Raw genomic sequence first — 25,912 nt, 5'->3', positions numbered from 1 at the left:
ACTGAAGTTTAATTTATCAATTATTTTTCTTTTATTGTCAGTGCAAAATGTCTTGCTTAAGAAACCTTTGCTTGCCCAACGCAAGGTCAGAAATACATTCTCCTATGTTTTCTTATGAGAGCTTTGTAGTTTTTAATGTGCATGATCCATCTCAAAATAATTTTTTTGTGTGTGTATAGAGTGGGGCAGGAATCGAGGTTTAGTTTTTCCCCTTATGGATATCTAGTTATTCCAGCACTATTTGTTGAAAAGACTTCTTTCCCCACTGGGTTGCACTGACACCTTTGTCAAAAATTAAACCATCGTATTATAAGTGTTGATGTACTTATACCTTGTTTCCCTGAAAATAAGACCTAGCCGGACAATCAGCTCTCATGCGTCTTTTGGAGCAAAAATTAATATAAGACCCGGTCTTATTTTACTATAATATAAGACCGGGTATAATATAATATAATATAATATAATATAATATAATATAATATAATATAAATACAAGGTCTTATATTAATTTTTGCTCCAAAAGACGCATTAGAGCTGATTGTCCAGCTAGGTCTTATTTTCAGGGAAATAGGGTAGATTGATCACCTATTTTTAATTGGTATCCCATCCATTTTCTCTCTTTTTGTGATACAGACACACCGTCTGATAAGGTAGAAGATGTGAAAGAATATTTGCGACTATTTCTAGAGCCTAGAATACCACCGGGAACTGCTGAAGGAATGAGAGAAATTGGTCTGTAGTTGATGGTAGATAGAGATTAGTTTTGTAGTTGGTTTTTATATTCATTATATAAAATGAACTGGATTATTTCCAATTTTTACTGTGATAGAGAATAGTTTCTTTTCCCTAAAAAGGAACTGTTCTGTGAAAGTTTGAATGAACTCAGCTCTAAAATTATTGTTAGGGAATTTTTAAAGGAGAAAATTCTTTGAAAAACATCGCTCTCATGTTTTTGTCTTTTCTTATGAGTCAATTTTATTAAAAGTAATTTTTAGAAAATTATCAATTTCATCAAAATTTTCAGAATAACTGTTAGTGTTGGAATAATGTTATCTTTAAAATTTTGTTTTCTGTATATTTGTGTAACTTCAGAATTCTGTAGTAATTTTGAGGGGAAATCCAGCTGTGTATTTGAATCCCTTCCCAATTTTGTCTATTTCGTGAGTCCAACAATGTCTCTCCTTGTTTCTCTGTCCTTTGCCCCGGGGAGAACCTGGATTTTCTAAAATTTACCCTATGTTTAGAATTGGGAAATGCTCCCAAGGAAAAACTGGCAATGTACATTTAATTTATTTTCGGGCACTTTTCCTCTATCCCTAATCCTGGCCTTTTTAGTTGTTTCTTTTGTAGAGCTGTCTGCTATGAGGTATTTCATCTTGTCCAGAAACAAGCAGACCATTGCAATTTTCATCTACTTTGTCCAAACAACACTTAACAGAATGCTTTTAAATTTCAAGGTTATCAACCCTTTCCTTTGTTTTCAATTTATTATTTTTTTCTTAGTTGTAACTTTTTTTACAGTTGGTATAAGTTTTCTCTAGGAATTTGGTGGGATTTTCTGTATGGCTTAATATATCATCAGTTTTTATAAAAATTCTATGAACTTTTTTTCTAATTATTCTGTCAAAGTAAGAGAGGAATATTAAAATCTTTCAGTGCTATTATGTTTTGTCTTTTTTGTTTTTCTAATATTTAAAACATTTAACACTTTTATTGCTTTTATTTCTCCATTATGAATTTTATTCTGAAAATAAGTTTGACATATTTTTTCCTGTTTACTTTGAGTTTTGCTTAGTCATATTTTGCTTAGAAACATTAACATCTTTTGTTTTTCTACTAATATAGCTTTACCTACTATTTATATTTTGTTTAAAAATTTAACATATATTTTTCTTCTGTATACTTTATCTTTTATTCTTTTCATTTCTTTATTCTTCTCTTGTGTTATTGGAGAGCTTCTTAAAATGTCCTATATTTCACACATTTGTTTTTTAGCATATTTGATTCTACTCCTTATGTTTTAGTCTGCTTTTCAGAAATTTATTGAGACTGTGAAGCATGTGCTTTCTAAAGTTTAGCAAATTCTTTCTTTACATGTATTTTAAACAAACCTTTTCATAGATATATAACAGATATACTGAAATGTACATGAATCATAAGTTTGCAGCTACAGCAATTTTCACAAAGTGCATAAACCTGTGAAATTGTCACACAGACTGTGGTAGTATTTTGCTGTGTATAATGCACTCTCGTGTATAATACACACCCATGTTTTTGGCCCAGACTTTCAGGGAAAAAAATATTTCGTTTTAATTTTTTAATTCAAATTTTTATTTGTTTACATTTAGGTACTTGTGTTTTGTATTATAAAGAAATTTTAGCATTTTAAAACATTATGGTACAAGAAATTTTATGTAACAAATAATTACAAAACACAAGAACAGATACAAGGTACAAGAAATTTTATGTATGGGTAACAAATTTACGATATTTTTACATCATCGAAGGACAAGAACTCTTTGTCGTTACAAGTTCGTCGTAAATTCACCAAAAACTGATTATCGTATTCCAGGGTATTATTTTGCATATGGATATCGTTATTGATTTCTAGAGTTACACTTTTAACTCATAACTATAAATAAAAGAATGAAAACATTTATATAGATACGGAATTAGTACTACACATGTATAATGTGCATCCTTATTTTTCCCTCACAGATTTGGGCTAAAAATGTGCATTATACATGGCAAAATACGGTAGTAGTAGTATCCCAAAAGCCTTTTTTGATGCCCTCCTAATCTCTATCTCCCATCCCCTTCTCCCCAGAGGTTATCACTATTCTCACTTCTATTGTCATAAGTATTACATATTATTGTCTTTTTGAACTCTATGTAAATGGAATCAAATATTATATAATTTTTTGTGTGTTTGGTTTCTTTCACTTAACATTTCTATTCATCTCTTATTACATGAAGACTTGGTTTGATCATTTTTATTGTGGTATAGTCTGAATATACCACAAGTTATTAATTTATTCTATTATTGATAGATATTTAGGTTGTTCTAGTCTAGACTCTTACAAATAATGTTTATGTGAACATTTTGGTGTATACAGGTATATTACTTTTTAAAAATATATTACCTAGGAAGAAAATAGTCAAGTAATAGGCCCAAATACCTGGTCACTTGAATTATGACAACGGTCACAGTGTAAGCAGTAGGGAAAAATTGGAGTCTGCTCAATAGTGTTGGGCCATTTGGACTTTCCCTCCTTCCCCCTCCCGACTTCTCCCCTCTCGACCCTTTCCCTCCCCTCCCCTTCCTCGCTCCTGTGTTGATGAGAAAAATAGGCCTATATGATAACTTTCTTATATTGCATTTAAAAATATTAATAGACTTTATTTGTAAGAGCTGTTTTATGTTTACAGAAAATTTACCTGGAAAGTACAGAGAATTCTCATAGACCCTTTCTACCCCAGAATATAATTTCTATTACCATCCTGCATTAGTGTGGTACATTTGTTACAATTGATGAACCAATATTTATGTTATTGTTAACTAAAGTTCGTAGTTTACATTATTAGCTCTTTGTGTTGTCTAGTTCTGTGGATTTGGACAAATGCAAAATATCATGTATCTATTTTGGTATTACACAGAAGAATTTCACTGCCTTAAATATTCCTTGTGCTCCACCTATCCGTCCCTTTTTTCCTCTCCTTGAACCCCTGATGATCATGGATCTTTTTATTGTTTCCATAATTTTGTCCTTTCCTGAATATCATATAGTTAAACTTATATAGTATATAACCTTTTTATATTGGTTTCTTCCACTTAGCAATATGCATTTAAAGTTCCTTCATGTCTTTTTTGTGGCTTGATAGCTTGCCACTCACTCACTTCCTCCCTCCCTCCCTTCCTTTCTTCCTTCCATTTTTTAGAGCAGTTTTAGGTTCACAACGAAATTGACCAGAAAGTGTGGAGAGTTCCCGTACACCCCCTACCACCCATGTGCACTGTGTCCCTAACTGGCATCTTGCACCAGAATGGTACATTTGTTCACATTGATGAACCCACATTGACATATTATATTCACCCAAAGCCCATCATTTACATTAGGGTTCATTCATGGTGTTGTATGTTCTGTGGGTTTTGATAAATATGTAATGACATGGACCCCCCAGTACAGTATTATATAGAGTAGTTTCACTGACCTAAAAATCCTCTGTGTTCTGCCTGTCATTCCTGCTTCTTCCCTAACCCTTGGCAACCACTGATATTTTTACTGTCTTTTTAGTTTTGCCTTTTCCAGAAAGTCGTATAGTTGGAATCATGCAGTAATGTAGCCTTTTCATATTGGCCTCTTTCACTTAGTATGATGCACTTAAGTTTCTCCATGTCTTTTCATGGTTTGATAGCTCATTTCTTTTTAGCACTGAATAATATTCTGTTGTCTGAATGTACCACAGTTTATTTTTCCATTTACCTACTGAAGGACATGTTGGATGCTTTCAAGTTTTGGCAATTCTGAATAAAGCTGCTGTAAATATCCACATGTAGGTTTTTGTATAGACATAAGTTTTCAACTCCTTTGGGTAAATACCAAGGAGTGTGATTGCTGGGTCTTATGGTAAGAATATGTTTAGTTTTGTAAGAAACTGCCAAACTGTCTTCCAAAGTGGCTGTACCGTTTTGCATTCCTTCACCAGCAATGTGTGAGAGTTTCTATTATTCCATGTCAGTGTTTTGGGTTTTGTCTATTCTAATAGGTGTGTAGTGGTATCTCATTGTCATTTACATTTACATTTCCTTAATGACACATGATGTTGAGGATTTCTTAATGTGCTCACTTGCAACCTGTATGTCTTGATGAGGTGTTCAGGTCTTTTGCTCATTTTTAAAATCCGGTTGTTCATTTTCTTATTGTTGAGTTCAAAGACTTCTTTGTATATTTTGGATAACCGTTTTTTTATCAGATGTATTTTTGCAAATATTTTTTCCCAGCTTGTAGTTTGTCTTCTCATTCTTGGTATTGTCTCTCACAGAACAGAAGTTTAATGAAGTCCAATTTATCATTTCTTTCTTTCTTGCACAGTGCTTATGGTGTTGTGCTTTAAAGACCATTGCCATGCCTACGGCCATGTAGATTTTCTCCTCAGTTATCTTCTGGGAGTTTTATTGTTTTGTGTTTTACGTTTAGTCTGTGATCTGTTTTGAGTCACATTTTGTGAGTGGTGTAAGAAGTGAATGAGGTAGAGTAGAAGAATGTCAGTAGAGCTGATAAAGTTGAGGACCTTGGACACCAGGATTCTGGGTGGATTGTCCATATGGATGCCAGCAGGATGGTGGCACACACGAGGAAGGAGATATGACTCAAGTGCTGAAGTTCTTGTGAGTTTGATAGATGGCATTGAAAAGTTAAGGTTAAGGTTAGAGTAGCTGGCGGATATAACCAGAGGATTAGGACTCTATACAAAAGTAAAAAGAAAAGTCTTGAAAATATAATAACTTTAAATTGCTGTGAGAATGCACATCCCACCATTTGGAAGGGCTTATGGGGAACATGGATTTGTTAGTTGCATAAGGTCTTCAGAATCTCTTTCAGAACTCACCTCTCCATTCTTCTTGGAGCTCTTCAGTCCATGAGCCAGCCCCACATTACTTTCTCTGTTATTGTACGTTAGTATAATAGATTCTTCCTACCTGAAACCTCTCTTTTAGGAATCTGGGAAAGAGAGAAACGTCTGGTCGCATAAATGGTTTTGGAGATCTAAATACACAGAGTTTTCTTTGGAAGAAAAATAATGATTAAATTTTGCAAAATTATGTTTATTACTGGTTGTTGGAGAAATTAACTTAATTTCATTAAAATTATTCTCAGTATTATACCAGAATTATTTTCTCACGTGATTAAGGTTTTCAAAGCACAATGACAAAAAGCTTTAAACTGGTATATACCCATAATGAATTGGTTGCTATTTTTATAGCCTTATATTATCAGTAAATGTGCATTAATCTTTAGGATGACTAGATTTGATTCCACATGGATAAAATAAAATGAAATTATGCTTCTAGTTACCCTTATGCTTTGCACTTATGTTCTTAATCTTTATGATAGTGTATTTGACAAGTATGTTTTTAGGTGCTTAAAATACTCAGGAATAATTAGACATGCTACTTAGCCTCCCAGAGATTACAGTGGGAAAAGAAGAAGTCAAACTGTTACTTGTTGAATTATCTTACCTCTGTATAGATAAAAAGTTTTAAATCTGACCGGTGGTGAGGCCAGGGTGGTGGGTTAGACTTGGGTGGTGAAGGAAGTGAAGGCATAGATGGCATGAGTTAGTTATTGTTTATGTTCACAGTTTGGCATAGTAACAGAAAGAAATAGGCCTGGAGGAAATACAACTGGAGGAAAAAAATACGGGTACCTCTTATTTTTGATGGGATGACCTGAAAAACCTAATTGTAAAAGACCTGAATACCGTATGTAGCTTTTAGTCCTATATGTCTAATTTGTATGAGGTGAGATAACTGTACTTAATCCAGATATACGGCAGGAGGAGGCTCAGAATACGTACCTATACATTACGTTTGCTGTCTGAGAAGAAAGGCATTGAAATGAAAGCCTTACATATGTTTAGAATTCCTTTAAGCATATTAGACTAGAGTTGTTCATGCTGTAGAACATAAGACCTTCATACTCTTATTTGGAGAGAGAGAGAGAGAGAGAGAGAGAGAGAGACACTCTCGCACACTTATGGTTTCCCCCAGCTCCCCTTTAGACTGTGATTACATACAGAAAAAAAATGAAGTTTTAAATACTCAGATATCTGGGTCACCTTTTCTCCATCTTGGTATATTGTACCTCAGTGTTTTGTCATTAGAATAGATTTTATTACTGAGTCTAGGAGGCTCCCAAATATTTTTTTTTTAATGTTATTTTCAAGTAGAATCTTGAATGAATCATAGTTTTTATATACTTCAGAACAAAAGAGTAATAAATCCAGGATGTGCTGTTGTTAAGTGCGTTGCCTTAACAATACCTACTGTACTTAGCTTAGTCTTACCTCTGAAACCTATTATTTTGTGACAAATACCCCATCATAAGCTAAGCGTTTTTTCCACTGGTTCTATCCATTTCTTTTCCTCCTTCACAAAGATTTTCATTTCTTTCCCTATTTTTATCATTTGCCTGTCTTTTTGCATGTGCTCAGAATTCCTGGGCTTAGCCTGGGGACTATGAGCGCACGGGTCTGTCCACATACACTGTCTGCACATGTGTGCAGCCCAGGAGAGGAAGAGTGGACTCCCTGGGCTGATGGAGGACGGGGCCTTTCGGGCAGAGCGTGTAAAGATAGATGCAGTGAAGGGAGCTCGGAAGAATTTTAAGTTGTACATAGTAGGCTAATGACAATATAGCTAATGAAAGCAAGTATGCTTTAAAGATGTTACGTAAAATTCTAGTGAACCATGTAATTACTAGTCGCATTAAATTGTTGATAAATGCTTACCTTTAAGTACTGGAAATAAAATCACTGTAACAGAGGTATAACACATTTTTGCTATTTTGTTTATGCAGTGTTTATGCAGTAGTCTAGATATAAAATGTCCTATAGTTCACATGTTTGTTTTTTAAGCATATTCGATTCTACTCTTTATACTTTAGTGTGCTTTTCAGAAATGTATTGAGAATATGAAGCATGTGCTTTCTAAAATTTAGATGTAAATTTTAGGTCCTATTTTTATATAATTTTGAACTATTTCTATGCTAGCTTAAAATTGATAGAAAGAATAAAGGAAATGTTATATGCTTTTTATATTGTGGAAAATAAAGATGATTTCTTAAAGTCTTATTCCATTTTCCTGGTACTTTTTTTAGGCTATATAACATGGTTAATTTACAGATAAATGCCATTTGGCATCTCAGTATGTGTTGTCCTCATCCAGGGATATTCAATGTCTATTAAAGATCTCATCTGTGATGGCTGAGTGGGTCACTTTACCCATTAACTGACAGGACAACTATGGCATCATTCTACAGTCTGCCACTTCTAGAATAGCCTTTAGGCAATAATACCCAACAGGGGAAGTCTATGCTTTTCTGATGACAGCCATGACTTTGAGGACAGTCTGAATTGTAGCAACTAGAGAAATACAGTGACAAAAACTCATTGCAGTGAGTTCAGGCCAATTGTACAATCCCCTACCAAACTGCCCTTACTTAAGCACCAGCTGCAAGTTTGGGAGTCCTCAGGTCCACCTTCACTTCAGACCTGTTGGCTATAAATTCGGGGGTCCCCAGGGATTTCTTTAGGTTTGATAATTTACTGGACTGACTCGCAGAACTCAGGAAAGCCCTATACCTGTGATTACAGTTTTACTGTAACAAAAGGATACAAATTAAAAGCGGGCAAAAGAAGAGCCACACAGGGCAAAATCTGGGAGGAGCCCAAATGTGAAGCTTCTGGTTGCCTCTCCCTGGGGAGTTATGGACAGTGTTATCTGCTCCTGGCTAAGATGTATGACAATACTAGAATATTGCCAACCAGGGAGGCTTACCCAGGCATTTGGTATCTAAAGTTTATATCATGGTTCAATCACATGCTGCCTGCATGGCTGACCTTTAGTTTCCAGCTCCTCCCAGAAGGTAGGCTAACACATTTAGTCTCCTGTTCCTCTGGAGGTCGGAACTGATGTGGTGTGTTCCAAAGACCCCCTCGTAAATCATGTTGTTAGACTCTCCTGCGAGCCAAGGTGCTCTCGTCAGGCAGGACATTCGAGGGGCCCTAGAGATCACCTCCCAGTAGCAGAGGGCAAAGGTTAATCATGTCTTTTGGTCAAGTTAATTCTTCAGTACGCAGCCATGCAAACAAAGGATGCATTTTTGAATGAAATACATTGTTTTTCAATTTACTATGTTGTTCTTTGTTTGAAAGTCTTAAATTATATTTTACAAATAAGGACGGTTTCCATTTTATGCTCAAATTACAAATATTTAACCTCTTCCTTCCTTTATCTCTGTAATTCTTGTCCTTTTTCTTTTGACATTCAGACCAGCCATCTAGGTAGTTTAATTTTTATTGTATCACATGTGTTTATGGCTAAGTATTTGTTCTATTCTTGTATTCTTTGTAAAATTGCTTAATATTCTTCCAAACTTGTAGCTCATGCTTTTCTATCCACAAAGGAAACATTTGTCTATACGTACTTCTTACCAGCTGTAATCTGTATAAACATTGTGGAAAACATTTAGGTAAAGTTGTCCTAAAAAAAAAAAAAAGAACTTAAAAAATCATGGTAAGGAAACTTGGACTGTTGGAAGTGAGGAGCATTCAAAAATTTTTAGATGTGACTGTGATACAACAAATTGTTTTAGAAGATCAGTTCTCATGGTAGTTAGTAGAAATAGTTTGGAGAAAGGAAGTTAACCTACAGTCAACAAGACCAGTTAAGAACCTTTTATTCTTGTCCGCACTGGAGCTAATGAAGGCAACAAGGGGTGGTTTGTGAGAAAGTTATCAACTATGAATGATAATTTTAGCAGTTTAAAAGTATCCCTGTAATAATCTGTATATGCATTAAATCAACACCATTTTAAACTTCTCTTACAATTTTTTATGTTTTCATTTTACACAACTTCTTGGAATATAATACATTCCATATGTATCCTACTTAACTGATATATATTGGCTTGTTTTTATCAATCCTGTCACTTCTATTCACTTTATATTTATTTAGCACATCTCTTGAAGAGAGAGCTTACTCTGTGCCAGATTACTGTAACAGATGCTGAAGATACAATGATAATAAGATGTGATTCCTGATTTCAGAAAGCCCACAGCTCAATTTGGTAGTCAGAAAATTAAACAGGAAAATCCTGTGATGGAGGGAAGCACAGGGTACTATGAGGGTAGTCAGCCGAGCATAGAACCTACACCGGGAATGTGACCCATGGATTAGAAAAACAGTTAAGAAATGGACCCTCAGTTCCTTTCTGTGTGACATTAGGTACACTTCTAAATTTCACCTTTAAAATGGTGATAATAAAGGCCACTACTCCTTAGCATTGTTAGGAGGCTAAAATCAGAGAGAGAAAGAGAGACAGAGACAGAGACAGAGAAAATAGCTTAGAACCAGTGCTTAGCATGTGTTACATGTATTACCTTTTCCTTTTCCTTCTCTTACTCTTCTCATTTTGTTTCATGGATACATAGTTAGTACTCAGTAAATATCTGAATAAAACTGTGACTGATAGATAAAATTATAGTTACTTTTCTATTCCTTCAGAAGTCTTTAAACAGCTCTATTAAAAGCATTTACTATAAAATTATTATTTTATGTGTATTTACATCCATATTAAACAGAAAGTTCAAGTTCATACACTATTTTAAAAATACTGAATTTGCTTGTAGATGGGGATGCTCTCTACAGTTCATCACAGTTCTCTCTAGACCCTCTTATCTTACCCAGTCCCGTTCAAGTTCATGGCCTGATGCCTGTAGGCATTTGAGTTTGCGACCTCCACATTAGACTCTGACACTAGTTCTTCCAGGATAGAAACTGATTGAGCTCTTTTAAATCTCAAACACTTATAGAGTGGCTGTCAGTTACTGGCACTAAATGAATGTTTTGATGAATAAATGAATGATGCCTTAATTATGAGATTAAAAAGAAAAATTGGAAATATGGCGAAAAGAACTTTAATTATTCCGTGAGAATTGGTTGATTTCTACTTTATGGGGAATTTTGGTAAAAATAAGACTAATAACCACCAAACATAATAAATAAACTATTTTCTAGAGAAATTTGGTTTTAGATTTTCTAACTTTGACAAGTGGGATTCATCAGAATTATTATGCTTAATATTATTTGCAGTAATGTGGGTTGATGGGAGAGCCAATGATAGTATTCCAGAGGCTATTTATTATTTTATCAATAAAGCTGACTTTATTGATAAAATTATTTAGCCATTATTGGCAAATAATAGAAATCAATCATTTTTAAAAGAAGGTAATGGTACTGACTTTTTGTTGAACAAAAATGATGAGTTTTATAGAATGATTTTGTACTGATTAGAGGAACTTTTAGGGTACAAAAGCATTGGATATCATCTTAACCTAAACCAAAAGTTAGACTTTGAGGATGGAAAAGAATAAACAGTAATATTGAGGTGAGTGGAAATTTCCATTTTGGGGGGATTGGTAAAACTAAACCTTGAATTTTAAGGGAGTTATGAAAGCATATTAAAAAAACTCAGCAGATATAAGCCTTTATATTGAGTCTTCTCAGGCAATCAGTTGAGGATATATAGGAATATTTGCTCAGAAAACATCTGATATAAATAGAATAGTCTAGAATAGAAAGGTGGCAATAGTTTATTCTTTTCTCATTTAAGAGAAGAATATTATTTTTCGATACTACAGTGAATCGTTGCCAGTTTCCATTCCCAATTACATTACAGATTCATTTTCTTCTTCATTTGCAGTCTTAAGCTATCCTTTTGCTTATTTCTACAAGGTTCCTTTCAGTGCTTTGTAACTTTATAGTCTTTGTTTCACATGTTTCTAATTTCAAGCCCTTTTGCATTATCTTTCTCTGCTTATGCATTTATAATGATTTGGTTTCCAATTACTTCCTGATTCATCGACATATAAAATGTCACTTCCTAGTCAATCACCGGGTATAACCTTTGTCTGTTCCACCAGTCTTTGGGCAGTGGAAAGTTCCGTGCCTTCTGTAACTTAAGGATACTTAAGATGGTATTCAAGTGATGTTATACTGTTCATAGATAAGCAAATATAAATTTTATAACTAAAGCTTTATGAAATACTTTCATGCTTTATTAATGACTGTTTGATATATTATGTCTATTTTACCTTTTAAATATTTTCTAATTTTATTTGGTGAAAAATAAAAAATTTTGTAATTTGGAAAGGAATGTATCTTAGGATCTTTAGATCATATTCCCCTTTAAAACTTCTCTAAGGGTTTGCAGCTAAGTATTTTTAAAATAAGATATCTTTTTCTTATTTGTTAGAAGTGTTTTAAAAACATCTTGGGTAGTTTAAATAGAACTGTGTCTGAAGAAAGATTGAGAGGGAGAAATGCTAATTACATCATTGCATTTAGTAGTTTTACTGTTAAATTAAAATTAAGGTATAATTTAGTCATGTTGGCCTAGGCTTAAGTTATGATTGGGACCCCAGTATCCCTAATGCTGACTGATTTCTAGCTTTAGTAGGCAGTCAGGAAATGTCTACCTGAATGAACACTGAATGAAATTTTATTTTTATTGAGATAGTATCATCCAACAAATTGTCTAAGAAAAGCTTAACTTAGCACTTTTTACGTGAGAATACCAGTACAACTCATAAATAAGTTCTACTGAAAATATAGAAGAGAAAAAAAAGAGTAGCTTAAATCTTGGAATATAATATCAGAGATAAAAGAATACCAAAGTAAGCTTCTAAATTATTTGATATTTAAATTATTAAAATAAAACCTGACCTTTCCAGCCATGCTATGTTAACTAAGTATACTGAGACTCTTTTGGCTCCTTGTTAAGTACACCTCTTAGAGTCTGTGCCTGACTTATCATACTCTTTCGTAGACCTATTTATAACCCTGGCTTCTCCTTTCTTTCCAATTTTCATCTCAGTGACTTTATTCTGATTTAGTCACTTTCACTATGGCAACTTATCCCTGGCTATTATTCCTACTTTAAAGTTTTAAATTCAGACATACTGCTTTCTAACTTCTATCTTTAAAAACTGGTGAGACACTTTATTAGGATGTTTCATCAACTTATCTGCCATCCCATGAGCCCTAGCTGTGCCCTTCTCAATGTCTGGGTCTTAGCCTTAAGGAAAGTGGTACTCCTCTTTGGCATATACAGTCTCAGCCCGCGTGGCTGCTTCTTGTATCAGTGATTCTAAATTCCCTAGAGTTCTTCTTAGTTTCTTAGGGTGGAATTGAGGGTATAATTGATTTGTGACCTTTCTTTTCTAATTAGTCATTTAGTATAATTTGTAAGTGCACTTTAGCTTTATTGCTCAAATCTCAATCTACTGTGTTTTCATTCTCATTCAGGTTGAAATATTAAAAAGATTTCTTTTTGATTTCTTCTTTTACTCATGGGTTATTTAGAAATGTGTCATTAAGTTTCCAAACATTGGGGAACTTTCCAGATATCTGTTTCTTACTGATAATTAATTTAATTCATTATGGTCAGAAAACATAGTTTGTATGACTTTGACCTATAAAAGTGTTGTAAGCACTTGGAAAAAAAGTGTTTCCTCCTGTTGGGTGGAATGTCCTGTAATTGTCAATTAGATCAGCTTGTCTCAGTGTTCATATTCGTACTGATTTTATGTGTGTTCTATAAAGTCTTTTAATACATCTTTACCCCTGCTCTTTGATTCTCAGTTCTCTAATTTTCCCCTTCTTTTTCAAAACTTTTTCTATTTCATTTGGAAAAAAGTGCTACACACTTGTCTTCTTCAAGTTCAGTGATTCTTTCCTTTGTTATATCCAGTCTGCTGATAATCCTATTGATCATCATTCCCATTGATTAGAATTGTTCTCTGATACTGTGTTTTTTTTTTATTTCTTGCATTTCTATTTTTCTCATTTTTATAGTTTGAATCTCTTTGCCAAAATTTCACATTTGTTCATACATGTTTTCTACCTTTTCCTTTAAAAAGTTAAGGTTATTTTGAAGTCCTTGATAATTCTAAAATATGGGCCATCCCTGTTTGAATGCCTTACCTACTGAATGCAGATCATGTTTTCTTGCTTTATATGGTTGTGTGTGTGTGTGATTATTTTTTTTTTTATTGATTGCTGGACATTAATTTTTTTCCCCTGTATGAACACTAGAGACTGAAGTAAATATCTTTGTGCTTAGTAATGGGCATATACCTCTTTTTTCAGTTTAATATGCCTCATTTGGGGGTTAGTTGTTGAGTCATTCTTTTCTATGTTTGAGATGGGTTTGTGTTATCTTCAGTGCACCAAAGACTTCAGATTCCTTCAGCAGATGACGCTATTGAGAGGTCTGGAGCATTAAGTGTTTTTCTCCCCAGTGTTGCTGCTTCACTTTTAGCTTCCAGTAGGCTTTACTGGTCTATACCTGGTCTATTTTCCTGCTCTTATGCTGTCCCTTTTATATAAACGACTGTTTGTTGTCACTTGGTGCCTGACTTGTGAGGACTGTACATTTTTCTCAGTTTTCCTCTTCAAGCCTTAATATTAATAGGAGTATTAAGCAGCCTCTGAGCGCCTGAGTCTCAGGGAGGGGTTTTCCCTCAGTGGGCCTGACCTCTCCCTCTTGGCAGCTGAATTTTGCCTTGCATAGGTGGGATGTTTTGGCAGGAGCAAGTTTTTCTGCTTTTTATTGATGTAATATTCTTGACTCAAGGCTGTTTCAGACCACTTGTGTAGCTGCAGATGACTTTATTCTCAAATGGCTTTTGCTTCATATCAGGAGGGGTCTGGAAAGCAGGAGAGATGTAATATCTGTGAGGTTTTCTCATGTTTCCTACTCTGCCCCCACTCATTCCTGTGAATCCTGACAGAAGCCTGGGGAATTAGTGTGAGTGGGTTTGGGATTCCTCTTGTGTTTGGGGCTCCCAGGCATTCTGAACTGTTACATTAGCCTGCCCTTGGTTTTGGAGAATTCATCAGACTTTCAGTTGTTTTCTTTGTACTCACTTTTATGGCTGCCACTTTGTCCTCTGATGCTCTCCCTTAGCTGGATCAGTTCATATGTCTCTTCCACCTTTGGAGGGGCTTGGCATTCAGTTTACCTGGATTCCTGGAGATCTCAGCCCTGTAGTGTGACCTTACCAAAAGGCATGATTTTATAGATTATCTGCTTTTTTAAATTATTGTCAGGTTAGAAGTGACATGCTCTTGCCATTTTTTACCTTGTAAGTGAAAGTGGAACTTCCTTTTAAACCAGCCTTTTAAAGATAACTTTAAAGGAGCTAACCACTTTCAAGATTATGTTAGGTCTATAGTATGAATGGGGGGTGGGGTGGGAAGGAACTTTCCTAATGTTGTTCATTCGGTACTTGTAGCTTGGGGTAACATCTGTAGTGACAGTCTCAGGTATAATTTGAAGTACGCTGTAACTCAGAGATGGCAGTGAAAATAATGGTAATGTGTTACATGACTTAAGTATTGGCCCTAATAATGAAGACACTGGAATATAGAAAGCCCATAACAAATTTGGGTAAATTTTCTTTCAAGAATTGTGACTAGGAAAAAAAAAGCAATATTTTAAATTCAACATATTATTTTACACATGATTTCTAATATGAATAAATAAATAATAAATTATACAATATTAATTAAAATTCTAGATTTCATCTCTATCCCTGAAAAACACCCCCTGCAAGAATTTTATCTCCCTTTTATGCATCTTATTCATATACTGCAGGCTATAATACCTTTACATTCTTGACGTTTAAAATAATTGGAGGAAGTTGCAGAAATCATTGGGGTATTTGTTTCAGAGAGTCAGAGAATTTCTTTGGTTACTTCCTTATTTTTAGTTAAAGTCTCATTGAAATCTGCTGTGAGTGATTTTACTTTTTTAGCTGTCTGACTTGAAGTTGGTTACTTAACACTCTGATGGCTTCAGTTTCCTTTTCTGGCAAATTGAATAAAATTATCATACTCAAAAATATACATCTCATGAGGTGTGTTTTGAATGATATACATTAAGAACCAAACACAACAAGACTTTATAGTACGGCTTTCATACATGATAAGTGATATTGTAAATGTTGATGTATTAAGTAAAGAAAGAAATATTGTTTGGAGTAATTAAGAAGGCGTAAACTGAGTGAAAACGAGTATCTCTTGTTTAGACCCAAGAAGTTGCATAGTTCTTTACATTCTCTGATTCATACAAAGTTAGAGTAAAATAAAAAAGGAAGTTACTTTGATTTATGCAACAGGTAGCATCATATTATCTGGTCTTGCCAACTCTAAACTGTTACTTTATACATACTTTCTACACAAGAATGGTCCAGTATGTGAAGTTGAGAAGTTTGGTCTAAGAATGGAAAAGCTACCTTTACTTGCCATAAATGATATACCTAAAAATAAAAGGGGAACACATCCTTTAACCTTTTAAAAATCTTCTTAAAAAAAGATGATTGTGATATTTGGTTTTCATTGCATCATTCCTCAGCAGGAATTGTGCTATAAATTTAGCAAGTTGACTTTTCTTACATGCTGGGGTATAAGAAGTATCAAGGTTATACATTTTTTTTTTTTTTCTAATTTGAACTTTTACTCATCATTAATTTATGGATATTTGAGAAAAATTGAAGTAGAAAACAAACGTCATATATATACCTATACTTCTCAATATGAGTACAAGTTTCAAAATTTTTTTCTCCAGCATGAATATTTCTCTCTCTCTCTCTCTCTCTCTCTCTCACACACACACACACACACACACACACACACACACACTCACACATGAAAAAAGCCTTTAGTTTAATATTGCCTTCTAAATTTCCAGCAAGAATGTAAGCTGATATTTTGACAATGATGCTTGGAGTTTATTTTCACCTCTCGAAAGGAATTCAATGTGCCTTTAATCCATACTGAATTTTTACTTAAGGCAAATTTCCTCTTTAGATGGCCAGAGCATTCACATCTATGAGTGAATTGGAGAGCAATGTATGAATCTCAGATCTGGCCTGAAATTTGCCTATTTGACTAAACTCTAGATAATATGGCTTGTAATTTGCAAGCTCCCCACTTTGATAGTGTTGTAATAGGAGAAAAGAACAAAACAAAACAGCAAACATCAAGAGTATTATAGTTTTTAAAAAATTGAGGCAAAATATACATTGCATAAAATCCACCATTTTAACCACTGTAAGCATACATTTCGGTGGCGTTAAGTACGTACACATTGTTGTGCAACCATCACCATCATCCATCTCCAGATCTCTTTTCATCTTTCCAAACTGAAACACTGTACCTATTAAACACTAGCTTCTCATTCTCTTCTTCCACAGCCTCTCTAATTTCTGTCCCTATGAATTTGACTAAGAAGCATTCTAGTTTTAAGAAATGTAGATATTCAAACTCAGAATTGTTCTTATTTTGCTCAACTGCCCCCAGTTTAGAGAAATTACAGATTTTGAAGAATGAAATGGCAGAGAAGATGGTCATAGTTTGGGAGGAGAATCACAGATCTTGTTGCTTGCAAAATATACTTGAAATTTTGGTTGTCACTTTTGGAAGGCAAATCTCCCTGTAAGTGTAGTGGTTTTAAGAGGATGTAATTGTGATAAGAGATTGTGATTGGATAAGCCACAACATTTCCAACAATTTGGAGACACACATATGAATTCCAGATCTATTCTACCTGGTTCTGTGAAAGTATGTTCGTCTCTTCCCTGAAATGCAGAGATCAGTGTTTAGGGCCTTTCTCTAGTCATGATATACATGTTCAGTTCTTCAAAATAATAAAAATCTGTGAAAGAGAGGCATTTAAAACTATTTGCTCTGAACTAATTAGAGGGCATAGGGCCTATAACTGCTCTTTAGTAGATAAGGCACAGGAAAAACAACAACTTCTGTTTGTATTTTGTACTGTGCATCCCTGGTAATGCAATTCTCTGCTTGAAAAAATATAGAAAACACCAAAAAAGAAACAAAAATAAGACAAAAAAGAAAGGGTAAAAAATGTTCTGCTTGAGGGTTTGGGGAAAACACAGAAACTGTATTTTTGGACTGCATTCCCCAGGTCTGAGCTAGCTGAGGTTACAGATTCTCAGGGGACCACTCCACCCTCAGGAAAGTTTCTCTGCTGTCTCCTTTGTTGTGTATGGTTTTTTTCTTCCCCTTATTTATTACTTCCCAGAGTTTCTACTTTCACTTTGTCTTTGATCTCTGTGTCTTCCTTTTGTGCTGTCTCAGCAATGCATTTAAACATCTCTTTCTAATATTTTATCCATCATATTGGTTGTTGTAGTTAGGACTGTTGTTCAAGATATCTACCCTGCCATGGAATGGGAAATCTTCATATATTAAAAAAAATTTTAGTATGTTAACCTCTATCCCTCTGTTATGTATATCCCCCTCCTCCATTTTGTATTTCAGTTCTTAAAACTTATGTATTAAGTTTTTATAAAGCTTACCAAAAAATTAAAATACTTTTTAAGTGATTATTGTATTATTATATTTCTAAAAATACATATATTTATTTTATAGCTACTTGAAGGGAATTTTGCCAAAGAAGTCAGCCATGAAATGGATGGACTTATTTTTCAGCCTATTGGAGTAAGTTCATGTGTGTGTGTGTGTGTGTGTGTGTGTGTGTGTGTGTGTGTGGTGTATGTATATATAAAGTACGTTTTCCTCAGACATATTTACTTAGAATTGATTATTGCTATAATCACTGCCTTTTCTTAAAACAAATTGTTCATTATAAAATATTTCATTTATACTAAATATATATAATAGTGAAAAGAACAGGTTTTGCTTTTCAGTCAGCTTAGGAAATAAACATGGCTGATCATTATTTTTCAAGAGAGTTAGTTTCTTAATATAATTAATTTTCTTATTCTTGCAAAATGAATGTTAATTAATGTTCCTTTACTAGAAATCTACCAATAATATATAAATGCTTGTTTCTTTCTATTGGTCAATATACCTATAAGTATTAATATTTCTAAAACTTCATTTTGCTATGGATGAGTAAAATTCAGGATGAGTAAAATTCAGAGTTATCAATACTTGAAGAAAAGTACAATTCTTCGAATATCCAAGGTCAGATTTCTTAAACTCACTGAAGAACTTTCACCAACTTTAATGGTCAAGTCACACATTTGGAGTAAGTTTTGTTTTACTCTGTAGCAGGGTCCCTTAACCTCCTCACCACTATTGACGTTTTGGGCCAGATAATTCTTTGCTGTGGCGAGCTGTCCTCTGTGTGATAGGATGTTAAGCAGATCTGCACTTGCTAGATGCCAGTATTACCTCTCCCTCCCACACCTCCAGGTTGTGACAACCCAAAATATATACGTTCACTGCCTAATTTCCCCTGGAGAGCAAAATTGCTTTCAGTTGAGAACCTGTGCTCCCTAGGGTAGTGTTTCTCCGAATGTGGCCTGTAGACAAGGAGCATTAGCACCAGCCAGAAAGTTGTTGTAAATGTCACTCACCCCAGGAGTCCTGATCAGAAACTGTAGGAATGGAATCTGGCAATTTTTGTTTTAACAAGCACTCCAAGTGCGTGCTTAAGTATGAGAACCAGTACTGTACAGGAAATAGTTCTGTTTCATGTGCCACACCTCATCATATGCTGCATTTTGCCTTCACTAACGCTACTCTTAGAAATTAGGCTACTAGCTAGTTGTGGAGTTACATAGAGAGACATCAAACTGGGTACCTGGGGAAAAGGGAAGGGAACTAATATTTTTGAACACTATGTATTGAACACTATATTACATATGCTTTACATATGTAGTAAAACTCTGCCATTAATGCAAATTTAGGTATCATGTGATAGGTGATGGGCTTCTGCCTTCCTCCCAGCACCCCTTGCCAAACAGGTGGAGGGAAAATCTTCTGAGTTTGAAGGAGGAGGAGATGGAGAAGAGTAGAGGCTCAGGGCAGAAGTTGTAGAAAATGCTATCTTAGGAAGATGGAAGTTAGATCTTTCAGTTTCATTATTTTCCAGGCCTGATCTCCCTAGATTGAAATAAATAAAGTCTAAATATAATAGTAATTACAGTAAGTTTCATAGTGTTAAACTCATGGTTCAGACCCAATCATATGTGAGATTTTGGTGGTGTGTAAGAGAAGTGAAGTCTCTGTGATGTTTAGTAGAGTCAGTTGACTTATTAGTTTGTTCACATTCTAGTAACCATGCTTATTGCAATGATTTTGTAATTGATACCTGATAAGGCATATCTGATACCTGTTCTTTGCCAGGATTTTCTTAAATATCTGTAGACATCTGGTTTAACATATAAATTTCAGAATCGGTTTGTCACGTTACCCAAAAATTCATGTTGGGAGTATGATCGAATTTGCTTTAAATTTAGATTAATTTGTAGAATATCTATGTTTTCACAATGTTAAATTATATTTTCAATGAATAAGATACAGACTTTTTTTTTTAGGTCTTTTTCTGTTCTCTAATCGAGTTTAAGTTTTTAATTGTTAATTTAATTCCTAGTTATTTATTATTTTCCATTTTTATAGTAAATGGTGCCTTTTTTATTTGGTACTTCTAATGTGCTGTCACACTGTTGATTAATTTATTTTGTTTATTCAGGATCTTGCAGAATACTCTTAGTTCTAAAAATTGTCTGATTTTGTGTATTGGTCATGACGTCTAGTACTGGCTTAAATATTGGCTCTCATTCGCTAGAGGAGAGGGAGATATTTTTACATTATTTTCAACCTCAAAGGGAATGTGGCTAAATTTTCTCTGTTAAGTATGTTTTTGGTAGATTTCTTTAGATACCTTTTATCATGTTAAATATTTTTGTTTCTATTCTTACAAAGCTTTTTTTTCCAAATCATAAGTAGGTTTTGGGAGTAAACAAATGCCTTTTCTGTATCTGTTGAGATTGTAATGTCTTTTTCCTTTTTTGTGACATTCATGTAGTAAATTACAGTGATTTTTCTCATGTTGACCCATCCTTGCATTATAGGATAAATGCTACTTGATCATGATATGTAATTTTTAATGTACCTTTTAATCTGGGTAATAGTTTATTGAGAATTTCTACCATCTTATTATTACTTATAGTTCTTTTCTCTCTTTTTTGTATATTCAAAATAAAGTAATATTATTATGGAAAAATTATACAAGTTCTAAGTAATATATAATAATATAATCTCATGATATTAAAAGTCAATTACTGTACCATGGCTTATACTGAAAAATAGAACAGTCTCTTCTCCTACTCTTCTCTACATCCAAAGTACCATTCCTAGGAGGTAATCATTTTCTGTTGTTTTAGCTGTTTGTTTTTTTTCCCCTATTTCTGTTAAATCTATTTATGTTGTTCTTTCTTGGTTTTCTGTTTTATATATGATCTGCTTACTTTCTACTATTGAAGAACAGGGTTAAGCTCTCTAACCCCACCAACACTTCCTCACCCCTCCTCATCTGTCACCCCATTAAAATTATAGCACTTGTTTGGTCAAATGAATATTCAGTATTTGTATTCCTATAGTGACATTAATATTGTTCATATCGGAGTCAAGTAGTATAACATATTTTTCTTCTTTAGAAAACATTTTTTTTACCTAGAGTTAGGAATTGCCTATATTTTAATTTCTTTTGATTATTACTACTTCTTCTGTTAAACTCTCTAAAAGAACAGGTAATTGTTTTTTAATACAATCAGATTTATCAGGTAATATATCTGATCTAGTTTTTACTTAAGGCATTCCTTCTGAAGTCCTCCATTCTCTAGTCCTGCTGTATAGCCTTTTCTTCTTGGGATTTCTCTTCACTATCTCATCCCGGGAATTCCAGCTTGAAGAATAAAATAAAGGTTACATTTCTTTATTATTCAAATGAAATAGCTTGGTCCCTTCTCTCCCCCTTCGAAATCACTGTGCGTTGCAATATTGCAAAGATCTCTTTTTACTCCCTAGGTTTCTCCTTGAGATTTTTAACTTATTCCATTCAAGGTGTCCAGTCACCAGATTCTAAAATGTTGAAATTCTGATGAGTTCATAGATTGACTATTTTTTGTGTATTTGCTGCCTTCATTACTATGCATTGACATTGTTGTAGATAGGTATTTGTAAGTTACCCCTGGTAGTCTGATGGTAGTAGTATATTAGGGTCTAAAGCGGATGTAAAAGTAGTTGGTAGGTTTCTTCCTTATCACCTTAGGCATAAACACTTAATCTCATCACTCTTTAGGGAACACTTACAAATACACAGGCACATCACAAATAATTTTTCTATCATACTTTTAGACCAGCTCTGTCAAAGTGAATTCTAGCCTCATACACACCTTTGTCTAGAATTAAATCTTTCCCATGACAGTCTAGTCACCAATGCTTACATTTCCCTTCTCGACCTGGAGTCTCAGGTTTTCTGATGCCAGCTGATCTCATTCTGAGGCATCCTAGACAAAAGAAACATAATATTGTGAAAAGAGCAGCAGTTGGGACCTTAATGAGATCTTGGATTTCTTGTGCATGCTCAGTCTCTCCCATGCTCTCCAGTAGATAGAATTTATGGGGGAATTGTCTTGCTTTTGTGAAGCCAAAAGTAAAAGTGTTCTCTTCTTTCTTCTGGAACAATTCTTACTTAATTGCCTAGTATCCTTAGAACGAAAACAGATCGCTTAAATGACTATTCTCAAAGGAAAAAGATCTCCTTCAAGATGCCTTGCTCTTTCTTACACTGGATAAAGTAGCTACCACCTCACAAAGTACCTGTTATGTTTTTACCTTATAAAACTATAGGCTTCTTTAAGGTTATTAGTCCTTTTCTTTCTTATTCATCTAGATATGTACAGTGTCTAGGATAGTGTTTGGTCCAATAGGGTTTAGAAAATGTGTGTTAAAGAAATGAAAATGTTGCGACAACATTAGATGGATCTTGAGATTATCATGCTAAGTGAAATAAGTCAGAAAAAATCGAGAACCATATGACTGTACTCATATGTGGGATATAAAACTGAAAGCAGCAAATGAACAAGACAAACAAACAAAAATTCATTATAGACACAGACAACAGTTTAGTAGCTACCCGAGGGTAAAGGGGGAAAGGGATGGTAGCGGAAGGTAGAGGGGGTCAGATACTGGGGGTGCCAAAAAAATGTATACGCGTTTTAAGAAATGTTACCTATGTATTACTTTTCAAAGTTGAATTGAATTACTGCAGCAATGTATATAGTATGATGTTCGCTTAAAAGATGGCATTAATCAAATGAATACTAGCGTCACCATGCAACAGTCAAAGAAAATGGCCGTAGCACGGTTGTCGTTAGAGTAGTGCAAGACCATTTTGAAGTGGTATTTGAAATTCGAGAATGTTGTGGAAGTACAATGACAATGGAGGCGTGAGTGTGCAACAGGACCTCCAGCACACCTAACAATTACACGTGTTCATGATAAGCTTGAGACGCATGGTGCCGTGTGTGATGTGCACAAGGGGCGATCCGGGAAGCCTCGCACAGCAACAAGTCCTGCTGCTTCTGCTGTGGTGTTGGAACAGTTTACATGCTCGCCACAGAAGTCTACCGAACAGGGTTTGCCATGATCAGAAGTGTCTGGATGCTGATGGTAACCGTGTTGAACACCTCATGTAATTGCAGAAGTCAAACGTGACTTGTATTTCATCTTTTGTTATCGGTATATATTGAGTATTACAATTTTAATACAGTTTTTTCCTTTTTTAAAATATGTGTACATTCTTTTGGCACCCTCTGTATATGGTGATGGAAGAAGAACTGACTCTGGGTGGTGAACACACAATGCAATATATATGAGGTGTGACAATTAAGTTCGCGAACTTGTTGTAACGATGTTGCTAATCTTTTTTTATATCAGAGGGATTATTCGTTACGAATTTGTACCAACTGGACAAACAGTTAACCAAGTTTACTATTTGGAAGTGCTGAAAAGGCTGTGTGAAAAAGTTAGACAAAAACGACCAGAACTTTTTGCCAACCATTCATGGCTCTTGCATCACGACAATGCACCAGCTCACACGGCACTGTCTGTGAGGAAGTTTTTAGCCAGTAAACAAATAACTGTGTTGGAACACCTTCCCTAATCACCTGATCTGGCCCCCAATGACTTCTTTCTTTACCTGAAGATAAAGGAAATATTGAAAGGAAGACATTTTGATAACATTCAGGACATCAAGGTAATACGACAACAGCTCTGATGGCCATTCCAGAAAAAGAGTTCCAAAGTTGCTTTGAAGGGTGGACTAGGTGTTGGTGTCGGTGCATAGCTTCCCAAGGGGAGTACTTCGAAGGTGACCATAGTGAAATTCAGCAATCAGGTATGTAGCACTTTTTCTAGGATGAGTTCGCGAACTTAATTGTCCTCATAGATGGTGTATCATAGATTTGTACACTTGAAACCTATATAATTTTACTAACCAATGTCCCCCCAATAAATTTAATTTAAAAGAAATGAAAATGCAATATTAGGTTTTTCCCTAGCCGTTCAGATATTACTGTTTTGTGTTTTACCAGTGTAAGCAAATATCTTTTAAATTTATTGCTATGCTATCCTTGTTGCACATTCATATGTACATTTTAATTTATGTTGTATCTTTCTTTCCTTTCAAAATCTTTTCAATGACTTTCTTTAAAGTCCCACTTGTTTCCTTGCAAAGAGTCCAGCATGGCAACACCCATCTTCATGAAACAATAATATGAACTTTGGTACTTGCATGTTCTCTTCAGAGACTTCCCAGTGGGTCAGAAGTGGTCTCTGGTTGAAATAAGCCACTAAATATTTCTTTGGTTCTCTAGTTCTTCATCTGTAAAATGTACAGGCTATAACAGTTTAGCTGTGAAATTTTGTGGTGATCAGATGATGATCAATGTATGTGAATATAAAACTACTTAAGAATTCCTTTTTTCCCCCAGTATCCTTAAAAATGTATTAGGTAAAGAATTTTTAATAAAAGAGAGAGAATAAGCTCTTATTCTTATTTTACTTTCTTAAAAACAATGTCTCTTAAATGGAAATTTAGATAGTTGCAATAGATAAAATAGACTTCTTACAAAGTTTATTACTATCGCTATTACATGACTGTATTCTTATTAATTTTTTCTCCTACCATCATTTTAATACAGTTTTCACTTTTATATACTTTACCTCCAAATTATTAATATTATACAGGAATGGCTCTGAAAGGGTCACATTTTGTTCATCTTGGAACATTGTCAGATTCTTATAACAGCATACAGATTCTAAGATTAATGTATATATACAAAAGACTTCATTAAAAAATGTTTCACAATTGCCTATTTTGGTAAACGTTTAATTGATGGCATAGTACTAACCTGTACTAGTTATTAGTCTTTGGTTAATCCTTTCTATTTTCCATGAAAATTTAATGATTTCAGTCTTTACTTCTTGATGTAGTTCATTTATAATTGTAATTTCTCATAATCATGATAATTTTGTATCTAGTTTCTTATTTCTTAAAAGTACACTTTTCCAACACTAACGCTCTTAATTTTTACCCCTAGTATATACTTTCATAGTGTTTGCAGTGTTCACTTTAGTGGGAATTTACTGTCAATTGATAGAATGGCATCTGGCTCTAGGATGGTATTTAGTCACATATCTGCCCATTCTATTTAATTCAGTAGTTCTTTTGCATTCCTACTGTATTTGTATTAAGTCTTCTAAAGGATATTTTGAGTATAAAATATATTAACGCTGCCATCCAGAATAGGCTCCAGTGAATCCATTTAGCATGAATCCATTCTCGGTAAGCAGGAGGCAATTTTCTCATTCAAATGCAAAATTTCATTATATTCAACTGTGTAGCCTTTGATATTTTTTTTATTATTTTGCTTTTGCAGTTTTAGTCTGATTTTTCTATTTTAACTTTATATGTCCTTGGTTTAGGCCACCATCACAGGAGTGGTCCTGTGTATTCCATTTTCAGACTTAATTTGCCAAAGCCAGTGGTGAGACTGCTTAGCTTCTACACCGAGATTTATGATTTTTCTACCTGTTTTTAAAAAAATGAAAGTTTCTGTTCAATAGGTGAACTTTAATGACAATATAAAACACTGTATTTATGATGTTCTGCTAAAGAAAGCAGAGTTTAAGGTATATTTTTTCTAATAATTCATGACTTAAGATTTTTCTTCATGGCTTTCAAAGAAGGAATACTTAAGTTTTTTCTCACTCAGTTCTTTG

General features: G+C 34.2%; 1 protein-coding gene across 2 annotated transcripts in view; it reads left to right on the top strand.

Annotated features, from left to right (window-relative positions):
• Positions 1-25,912, top strand: part of RNGTT (RNA guanylyltransferase and 5'-phosphatase) — a 240,829-nt gene that overhangs the window by 103,446 nt on the left and 111,471 nt on the right. Inside the window, exon 12 of one of the 2 annotated variants that reach the window (XM_019743290.2) lies at positions 18,245-18,313. The exons of the other annotated variant lie outside the window; for it this stretch is intronic. Coding sequence (XP_019598849.2) covers positions 18,245-18,313 — 69 coding nt within the window. The remainder of the gene's footprint in view (positions 1-18,244; positions 18,314-25,912) is intronic. 2 annotated transcript variants of the gene reach the window in all.

This window comes from Rhinolophus sinicus, linkage group LG05 (genome assembly GCF_036562045.2).
Source record: "Rhinolophus sinicus isolate RSC01 linkage group LG05, ASM3656204v1, whole genome shotgun sequence".
Classification (NCBI taxonomy): domain Eukaryota; kingdom Metazoa; phylum Chordata; class Mammalia; order Chiroptera; family Rhinolophidae; genus Rhinolophus; species Rhinolophus sinicus.
The sequence above is the reverse complement of the archived record's forward strand: the minus strand, read 5'-3'. Positions and strand labels throughout refer to the sequence as shown.